At 36.2% G+C, this 10,569-nt stretch overlaps 1 protein-coding gene across 1 annotated transcript; it reads left to right on the top strand.

Annotated features, from left to right (window-relative positions):
• Positions 1-6,279: 6,279 nt before the first annotated feature.
• LOC115624815 lies at positions 6,280-7,931 on the top strand. Its single transcript, XM_030519661.1, has 5 exons — positions 6,280-6,460; positions 6,514-6,760; positions 6,819-6,901; positions 6,966-7,115; positions 7,171-7,931. The coding sequence occupies exons 1-5, from the start codon at positions 6,364-6,366 to the stop codon at positions 7,833-7,835; spliced, it is 1,242 nt and encodes a 413-aa protein (XP_030375521.1). The 5' UTR covers positions 6,280-6,363; the 3' UTR covers positions 7,836-7,931.
• The last annotated feature ends 2,638 nt before the right edge of the window (positions 7,932-10,569 follow it).

The following is a 10,569-nucleotide window of genomic DNA, read 5'->3' as shown; positions in this document are numbered from 1 at the left end:
GTGATAAAATTATGTGGCGATGTTGTACAATCTTAAAACCAATTTTAACACTAGAAAGACCGGGTTTCTTACTATACCTTCAAAGACCGTAGCGGTCAATTTGACGGTATAAGGGATTTATTTTTTTAATTTATATAAAAAAACGGTACCAATTTATTTTTTGTTCAAAATAACTAACTTTATTAGTTATTATTTATTTGACATTGCCGTCTCTCATTGTTTGTTAGTACTTATTTCAGAACTATTGTAATGCTTAGATTTTTTTCGCTTACTCTACACATACACGTAGATCGCCTCCAAGTTGAAGGATAATTTATTCCTGTTACCTTTCGGAACAGAATCGACAAAATCAAGTATATTGTAAAAACCCGAATGGGCCATCTTCCAGTTCCAGCTCTTTTTCCATTACCTATGCTCATGTTGGAGTGCAGAGTACTCAAAATAATAACATTTTTCCTGATTTTAATAGATAGACGATCTCTGTTTTCATTATAAACGTTTTATATCTAGTAGAACGAGTAGATATACAAATCGGCGGTACTGCTCGTCTTGCGTACCGCATTTTTCTAACAATACTTGTCTTTTCGACCATTAGGTTTTTAGCCAAATTTAGAGACGTGAAAAAGTTGTTAATGGTAACATCCTATATGTCCTAGCTCAACGTCCACCTCGCGCTGTTCGCCCACCACTAATGGATCTACCAGAACCCCGCGTCCTTTACATTATTGTTATTTGTAGCAGGGAAATCTACTTCGGAGTCTTCAGATGATGAAGTGACCTGTTCCCGTTGAAATTCTGCATCACGGGTTTCAAATAGATTGTCTGATAAATCATCACAAATTTCATCACTTGACAAATCTTGTTGTACGTCCCGCGACAGTTCTTGTTCTATTTCAGAAGTAGTGAGACGGAATTTTTGTAGCAAATCACGATTTTTCACAACAACACCTAACTTAGAACTCTAAATAAATAAAAACAGGAGCCCCCGCATTAGTTTGTACACAACTTTGTTTAGTACTTGTCACTGCTCTCATATGCGGTTAATTTGACGGTGTGTGGTCTTAGTAGGTATTTGTAATGGAATCTTATTTACTACAGATAATTTAATAGTTTTTTGTATAGATTTAGATTTATAGATTATAGATTTATAGATTATCAAATTAGGAAAAGTCATAAAATATGAAAAGAACCAAAAACATTGTTCGTAAAATATTTAAGAATGAAATCGCCGAACCGTCAAATTGACCGCCGTGGTCTTTCTAGTGTTAAAGTGTGGTAGTTCTATTTTGAAATGAAATGGGGAAATCCCCGAAATTAGAGTTCATCTTGATAAATATTGCGGCTTGTTTATTTGTTCAATGTTCAAATTGAGTTGGACAATAGAAGAATTGTGTTTTGGTACTAATTTAAAAAAATCGAGTAAATATTGAAAGTTTATAAATTTATAGTAACATTTAGTTGCAGAAGGAAAGCTTTTATGGAAAATAAACTATATGAATGTTTAATTATAATATTACAATACTATAAGATGGGTCATGGAGTACATTGCAGTGCAGAGAGGAGAAAAAACTAGTTCGTCAGCTTAGAAATGATGGAAACACCTACAAATTTATTGTCAGATCAATGGGACGGTCTGAAAATTTCGTAGCTAATGCTCTCAAACCAGACAAATCCATCGGAACACGTGGAGCACAAAAAAAAAAACCTCACCAACGACCTACATTCGCATCGCTACGTTAGCTAAACGCAACCCGTTTATGTCTTCCAGAACAGTTTCAAGCGAAATTGCAAGTGTTGTGTCTTCACGATCTGTTAGGCGACGATTAGAAAGCGCAAATCAACCCGGCAGGATCGCTCGTAAAGTTCCTCTGCTTAGCCACAGGGAGTGCAGAAATGCCGTAACGTTCTCTGGAATGATGGAACAAGGATAATCTTGTTTGGTAACGATGCGGAAGAAACGTTCGCCGCCAAAATGGCAAAGAATTCCACATTAGGTTCACAAAAAAAACTGTGAAGCACTGAGGGGGAGGCTGGTATGGGGCTGTTTTTCGTAGGTCCAATACATCGAATTGAAGGCGTAATGGATAGATTCGTGCATAGGGCATGCCGAGGTCAATGTGCCTCTTATGTTGAAAGCTCAACAGTATAATTTAATATAATAATATATATAATAACATTCAATAATATAATAACATTCATCGCGAGATGTTAAAGAATGGTTCCAAACGTCCTTGAGTGGTCAAGTCAACCCCCAGACCTCAATCCCATTGGAACCTTTGGGGAGAACTTAAGCAAGGAATTTCAAAGATGGTTGCCAAAATAAAATGCAGGTTTGGGAAAATATTGGTAAATGAACAGAATTTCCGCTGACTTAATAGAGAACAATAAAAAATCAATAAAAAAATATTCTGTATTTTTTTTAGAAGGTTGGCCGTCAGTTTGATAAATTAGGCCAACAGAAGGCTTGAATTTATAGATTCATGTACTTAGACATACGAGCTTATATTCCAATCCAATCTTTGTGTACTTAATAAAGGTGGCAAAATCGGATTTTCGGTTGATTTTCTGTCAAAGCAACCATCATCGCTTATTCTGTCAGAATCAATGCATTGTGAAATTTGTAAATGGAAATACTCTGAGGCTCAGCAGCAACATTTAATACTTTTTCTTAGTTTTTATGCAAGTATATTTAATTTTTGATAAGTTGCTCCAAATTTGCGAAAATGTGGGAGGAATTGGAGATTTTTCACGATTTTTCACAACAACACCTAACTTAGAACTCTAAATAAATAAAAACAGGAGCCCCCGCATTAGTTTGTACACAACTTTGTTTAGTACTTGTCACTGCTCTCATATGCGGTTAATTTGACGGTGTGTGGTCTTAGTAGGTATTTGTAATGGAATCTTATTTACTACACATAATTTAATAGTTTTTTATATAGATTTAGATTTATAGATTATAGATTTATAGATTATCAAATTAGGAAAAGTCATAAAATATGAAAAGAACCAAAAACATTGTTCGTAAAATATTTAAGAATGAAATCGCCGAACCGTCAAATTGACCGCCGTGGTCTTTCTAGTGTTAAAGTGTGGTAGTTCTATTTTGAAATGAAATGGGGAAATCCCCGAAATTAGAGTTCATCTTGATAAATATTGCGGCTTGTTTATTTGTTCAATGTTCAAATTGAGTTGGACAATAGAAGAATTGTGTTTTGGTACTAATTTAAAAAAATCGAGTAAATATTGAAAGTTTATAAATTTATAGTAACATTTAGTTGCAGAAGGAAAGCTTTTATGGAAAATAAACTATATGAATGTTTAATTATAATATTACAATACTATAAGATGGGTCATGGAGTACATTGCAGTGCAGAGAGGAGAAAAAACTAGTTCGTCAGCTTAGAAATGATGGAAACACCTACAAATTTATTGTCAGATCAATGGGACGGTCTGAAAATTTCGTAGCTAATGCTCTCAAACCAGACAAATCCATCGGAACACGTGGAGCACAAAAAAAAAAACCTCACCAACGACCTACATTCGCATCGCTACGTTAGCTAAACGCAACCCGTTTATGTCTTCCAGAACAGTTTCAAGCGAAATTGCAAGTGTTGTGTCTTCACGATCTGTTAGGCGACGATTAGAAAGCGCAAATCAACCCGGCAGGATCGCTCGTAAAGTTCCTCTGCTTAGCCACAGGGAGTGCAGAAATGCCGTAACGTTCTCTGGAATGATGGAACAAGGATAATCTTGTTTGGTAACGATGCGGAAGAAACGTTCGCCGCCAAAATGGCAAAGAATTCCACATTAGGTTCACAAAAAAAACTGTGAAGCACTGAGGGGGAGGCTGGTATGGGGCTGTTTTTCGTAGGTCCAATACATCGAATTGAAGGCGTAATGGATAGATTCGTGCATAGGGCATGCCGAGGTCAATGTGCCTCTTATGTTGAAAGCTCAACAGTATAATTTAATATAATAATATATATAATAACATTCAATAATATAATAACATTCATCGCGAGATGTTAAAGAATGGTTCCAAACGTCCTTGAGTGGTCAAGTCAACCCCCAGACCTCAATCCCATTGGAACCTTTGGGGAGAACTTAAGCAAGGAATTTCAAAGATGGTTGCCAAAATAAAATGCAGGTTTGGGAAAATATTGGTAAATGAACAGAATTTCCGCTGACTTAATAGAGAACAATAAAAAATCAATAAAAAAATATTCTGTATTTTTTTTAGAAGGTTGGCCGTCAGTTTGATAAATTAGGCCAACAGAAGGCTTGAATTTATAGATTCATGTACTTAGACATACGAGCTTATATTCCAATCCAATCTTTGTGTACTTAATAAAGGTGGCAAAATCGGATTTTCGGTTGATTTTCTGTCAAAGCAACCATCATCGCTTATTCTGTCAGAATCAATGCATTGTGAAATTTGTAAATGGAAATACTCTGAGGCTCAGCAGCAACATTTAATACTTTTTCTTAGTTTTTATGCAAGTATATTTAATTTTTGATAAGTTGCTCCAAATTTGCGAAAATGTGGGAGGAATTGGAGATTTTTCACGATTTTTCACAACAACACCTAACTTAGAACTCTAAATAAATAAAAACAGGAGCCCCCGCATTAGTTTGTACACAACTTTGTTTAGTACTTGTCACTGCTCTCATATGCGGTTAATTTGACGGTGTGTGGTCTTAGTAGGTATTTGTAATGGAATCTTATTTACTACACATAATTTAATAGTTTTTTATATAGATTTAGATTTATAGATTATAGATTTATAGATTATCAAATTAGGAAAAGTCATAAAATATGAAAAGAACCAAAAACATTGTTCGTAAAATATTTAAGAATGAAATCGCCGAACCGTCAAATTGACCGCCGTGGTCTTTCTAGTGTTAAAGTGTGGTAGTTCTATTTTGAAATGAAATGGGGAAATCCCCGAAATTAGAGTTCATCTTGATAAATATTGCGGCTTGTTTATTTGTTCAATGTTCAAATTGAGTTGGACAATAGAAGAATTGTGTTTTGGTACTAATTTAAAAAAATCGAGTAAATATTGAAAGTTTATAAATTTATAGTAACATTTAGTTGCAGAAGGAAAGCTTTTATGGAAAATAAACTATATGAATGTTTAATTATAATATTACAATACTATAAGATGGGTCATGGAGTACATTGCAGTGCAGAGAGGAGAAAAAACTAGTTCGTCAGCTTAGAAATGATGGAAACACCTACAAATTTATTGTCAGATCAATGGGACGGTCTGAAAATTTCGTAGCTAATGCTCTCAAACCAGACAAATCCATCGGAACACGTGGAGCACAAAAAAAAAAACCTCACCAACGACCTACATTCGCATCGCTACGTTAGCTAAACGCAACCCGTTTATGTCTTCCAGAACAGTTTCAAGCGAAATTGCAAGTGTTGTGTCTTCACGATCTGTTAGGCGACGATTAGAAAGCGCAAATCAACCCGGCAGGATCGCTCGTAAAGTTCCTCTGCTTAGCCACAGGGAGTGCAGAAATGCCGTAACGTTCTCTGGAATGATGGAACAAGGATAATCTTGTTTGGTAACGATGCGGAAGAAACGTTCGCCGCCAAAATGGCAAAGAATTCCACATTAGGTTCACAAAAAAAACTGTGAAGCACTGAGGGGGAGGCTGGTATGGGGCTGTTTTTCGTAGGTCCAATACATCGAATTGAAGGCGTAATGGATAGATTCGTGCATAGGGCATGCCGAGGTCAATGTGCCTCTTATGTTGAAAGCTCAACAGTATAATTTAATATAATAATATATATAATAACATTCAATAATATAATAACATTCATCGCGAGATGTTAAAGAATGGTTCCAAACGTCCTTGAGTGGTCAAGTCAACCCCCAGACCTCAATCCCATTGGAACCTTTGGGGAGAACTTAAGCAAGGAATTTCAAAGATGGTTGCCAAAATAAAATGCAGGTTTGGGAAAATATTGGTAAATGAACAGAATTTCCGCTGACTTAATAGAGACCAATAAAAAATCAATAAAAAAATATTCTGTATTTTTTTTAGAAGGTTGGCCGTCAGTTTGATAAATTAGGCCAACAGAAGGCTTGAATTTATAGATTCATGTACTTAGACATACGAGCTTATATTCCAATCCAATCTTTGTGTACTTAATAAAGGTGGCAAAATCGGATTTTCGGTTGATTTTCTGTCAAAGCAACCATCATCGCTTATTCTGTCAGAATCAATGCATTGTGAAATTTGTAAATGGAAATACTCTGAGGCTCAGCAGCAACATTTAATACTTTTTCTTAGTTTTTATGCAAGTATATTTAATTTTTGATAAGTTGCTCCAAATTTGCGAAAATGTGGGAGGAATTGGAGAGATATAGGAATCATTTCCTGCAACATGAAATCAAAACTGTGCTGAAGCCGAGCTCCATAAATCGTCAGCAAGAACGAGGTAAGTGTGAGGGCTCTGCGAGGAGGAGACTCCCTTAATGTCCAACGTTCCAGAATGGCGGGAGTTTATGGATAAGCGCGAGTGCTGCAAGCGCTTTCCACAACGCTGCACCTTTAGCTCAACCTATTTTGAGGATCGGGCTCAGTTGGCTTACGGATGGTTTGCCTTGCCCAAGTTGATGCGTGAATTGGACAGTGATAGCCACTTGACCCATTGGCGTGCTATTGTTTCGTTGTCAGAGTTTTTGTTAAATCCATTGAATGCCCAACGCGCCACCCTCGAGATGGATATCGTGCGAAAGTAAGTTGCGAAGTATAGTATTAGAGTTCAGTAATAGGTTGAAATTGTGCCTTTGCAGGTTGAAGAACTCGTTTATGCGTATGCGCCTGAAACATCACACGGAGCACTATCGTGAGATCGAAATTTATTTAAAGATCTATAGTAAGTAACGCATGTAGGCGCATGTATAGTAAGATCCAAATGCCTAACTTGACCGCCCACTTAGATGTGCTCTCAAGGAATTTAAATGCCGCCGAGAGGATCGCCTCGCGGAAATGCCTCATGAGTGAGTTCTACAAGATATTAATGGAAAAGTGTACATACAAGCAGGAATTGACAGCTGAGATATTGCGGAATTTAACGGGAAAACCAGAAGGTAAGTTGTCATCAATAAAAAGAAGCACTTGGTATTTGAATATGCTTCCCCTTAGTGCTCGGCATAGTGCTGGAAGATCCGGACAATATTGCCGCTACTGCGAGCATCTTTCAGCAGGATCCCTGCAAGTCCGTTTATCCGCTTGACTTGTGGCATCATTTGTGCCATTTACTGGAGCTGGTGCCAGATCAGGGCATCAAGTTGGGTTTATTTGAGTTTTTGCACTCACGCATTTACAATCGATTGCCAAAGTTCTGGGAAATGTCCACCAAGGCGTTCGCCTTGCTCTTGCGTTGCGAGGAAGGCCAGAAGCGGTTCGACGACATCGATGGCATCAAGTTGATACACGACGTATTTCAGGACGCGTCTCGGAAGGATTTAAGGAAATTGCCATTCCAAATTGTCGAAAACTTTGAATATACCGTGCTCGCTCTGCTCAATGGCCTGCACAGCAAACGGGCCTTGTGGCGTTGTCGGGAGTTCACCGAACTGCCCTGTTTTGTGGGTCGACTGATGTCCACGGAAACGAATCCACGCCTGCAATTGTACTGCCTGAAGGCTCTGCGTGAGATGGGAATGATGCCATGCATCAAGCGGTATATTATTGGAAATTGGTTGCTCGAGATCCGCCAGCTCTTCTGCCTGGATGCAGATGCGGAATGTGCTCGCGATGAATTGGTAGACTGGCTTCGTCGCGACATTGCAGACAGCAGCTCCTAAGATAATTTGCATGTTCATCTAAGCTCAAGTTATAGCTAATTATTGATTTTTGGAGTTATTAAATATGTTCAAATTCCTTGGTGAGCGCAGCGTAAACGCTTTTCTATTACTTCATTTGAAAAACATACCAGGATTTCCCCAGGCTGTTACCCCTTAGTTTATAGTATATCTTGTCCCAAAGAGCGGCTATCTAATAGACTAAAAATATAAGAGAAGGAGAAAAGGCGAGAGAGAAATCTGAAAAGGACATTACCAGCTGCCAGCTGTTTGCGCCAACTTGTGCGTCAAATCGTATCAATGGAGAAGTATTTGAAAAGTAAACACTCTGCTCCATAATAATCCCCACAAGAATCTTAATTTCAAGTTTAAATAACAAGCCATCAACTAGTTCAAGTAGAGGCAGTTTTATTGGTATTCAGAGCTTTTAAATTTTCCGCATCGGATTAAAATACGAGACTGATATTTAAATGAAAAAAATATTCGCATCGACTAATAAAATATAATAAACATGCCAAAAACATGTTTAACAAACATTTCATTTTACAGATTACGCATTTTATTATACGCATTATTATAATGTTTTGTTTGCCGGATTTGTTGAAATGTTGCAGTATACTTTATTTATATTTGATTTCTCCTATGTATTTATTTTTGTCGACAAACAGAAGCCGTGAAAGCCAAATCTAATCATATTACTCGTGGGGGGTGGCAAAGATTTTTTTAGTCAGTTCGGAAAGCTAAGTCCGTCGCACAGCCGTGTGTGGTCAGAGATTCTGGAGGTAGTTGAAATGATTGTGCAATTCATAATCAGTTGTTCATCTATTAACAAATCAAAAGCTATATTTGAGAATATTTTATAATATTGTGTAAGCTTACATAATAAATAAGTCCTTTTTATTAGCAAATATAAGTGGGCAGCCAAATAATTCCACGATACTGAAGGATATCGTGATAACATAAGTCTCCCATCAAAATAATAAATTTAAATACTCTCCCTGCAATACCAAGGAGGTTAAACAAAGATGCAATGCAAGAGTATTTTAAATAGGAGAGTGTCGTGACTTACAATGCATCAAAATAAATAAGTATCAGAGAGATTTTAAAAGTTTTCCTGGCTTATGGAGTCATAGTCAACATATTAGGCCCGTCCTCCACATTTAGTCCTCCATTTAAGAACATAGTTTCTTGTTGTTGTGAAAGGAACTGAGATCAAGGCGACTTAAAGAAGAATCGACACTTCGGACAGTCAATTTGCGAGGCAATAGAACTCCAAGTTCCCTTATCCGATTAGCAAAGGAAGATTTATGAGCAGAAGTTTGGGATCCCAGGTTGAGCCACAAAGAGCTTCAAGAAGGAATTATTACTGAACCGACTGTATTCGATCCTGTTTCGTTTTATGATGCGTATTTATTATGTATTTAAAATTAATGCAATTTCCAATACGCCATCGGCAATACTTTTTTATAAATCGCGCATAAAAATACAAATGAATGTATATTTTGGAAAAATATATAATATTTATGAATGCAACTAAATCAGCATTCGAAACAAAAATGTAAATCAGTAGCTAATTGAAATATACAAAATTTGGTTCACAGATATTTCTGTTACATTCGCAGTAGACCTTTTGAGGAGAAAGGGATTTAAATTATATGGCGAATATTAAAGTTTAGAAGAAACTTGTTCGGCTTGAAAATTTGTTAAATGGCCCTGCATAAAACTCTTCCACTCTGGAATCAGTGGAATAGGTTGGCGAACGGATTAAAGGGTGTTTGGAGCTAACTCTGGGAACAAATATGATAAACATGTATACCCTAATATGTACTCGTATGTTGTGACTAAATAAATACAATAAATTTATCTTTGTATACATTCACATGTAATATTATTTACTATAAATATATATAGTATTTGGGAATATACTAATGCAAATTGTTACGCTCATTTCTACCTTATCCTGAACGGAACACTATATTTATTTTAATTCAGTGTAAAAAATTACCATGTATACTCTTCATTGTCTGATGCTAGTTTAATGGCGGTTAGGACCATTGCAAAAAAAAAAAAAAAAACAATTTACCACATTTTATAATTAAATTTTATAAATCAAATTAAATTTATTACTCGGCTGTTGAATGTGTTGGTCGCATAATGCTTAGAAATATTCGAAAATACAAAGTGGAGTAAAATAATAATAAAGGCATATAGGACAAGTTTTCATTATTTTACCACCATTCATGTACTTATACTTGTAGAGGAATTTTAAAGATTTCTTTCTATACAGCCGGAAAGACCGAAGAGTCAAGCGATAGATTGAAAAGCAAAACCAATGGCTTGAATAAGGATCTAGACCACTCTTAGTGGAATTAGGAACTAGGAATTGTCTGCGCCAGGAGATTATGAAGATTTGACGCAATATAAGATTTCCCTAGTATGTACTACTTGGTCCACAATATGTATAGGTACAAAAGCCTGGGCGGAAACAAAAACAAAAAGAAGCACAAAACCGAACGAATATTCCAAGAATTGACACATCTTGATGCCATTTCAGTAGCGAATTATATATTAATTTTTACCAGGGACCGCAAATAAAGATTATTTTGTTTTTTTCTTTAATGAAAAAATCATTCACTTGTAATAGCTCTGGGAAATTGAGGAAGTTACCAATATCGTTTTTATAGGATTATCTATGCATTTTCATCATGATTTAAAAATTGTAACTTTTATTATTATT

This window comes from Scaptodrosophila lebanonensis, unplaced genomic scaffold (genome assembly GCF_003285725.1).
Source record: "Scaptodrosophila lebanonensis strain 11010-0011.00,11010-0021.00 unplaced genomic scaffold, SlebRS2 tig00000061-arrow-pilon, whole genome shotgun sequence".
Taxonomy (NCBI): domain Eukaryota; kingdom Metazoa; phylum Arthropoda; class Insecta; order Diptera; family Drosophilidae; genus Scaptodrosophila; species Scaptodrosophila lebanonensis.
Note: the sequence above shows the minus strand (reverse complement) of the source record. Positions and strands in the feature narration are given on the sequence as shown.

What these genes read in the sequence shown, in the direction of transcription:
- LOC115624815 (XM_030519661.1), top strand. Translation starts at nt 6,364, where the DNA reads ATGTGGGAGGAATTGGAGAGATATAGGAATCATTTCCTGCAACATGAA. An exon ending in GAGATGGATATCGTGCGAAA is followed by an intron (nt 6,761 to 6,818) that starts GTAAGTTGCGAA and finishes GTGCCTTTGCAG; the next exon opens with GTTGAAGAACTCGTTTATGC. An exon ending in AATTTATTTAAAGATCTATA is followed by an intron (nt 6,902 to 6,965) that starts GTAAGTAACGCA and finishes CCGCCCACTTAG; the next exon opens with ATGTGCTCTCAAGGAATTTA.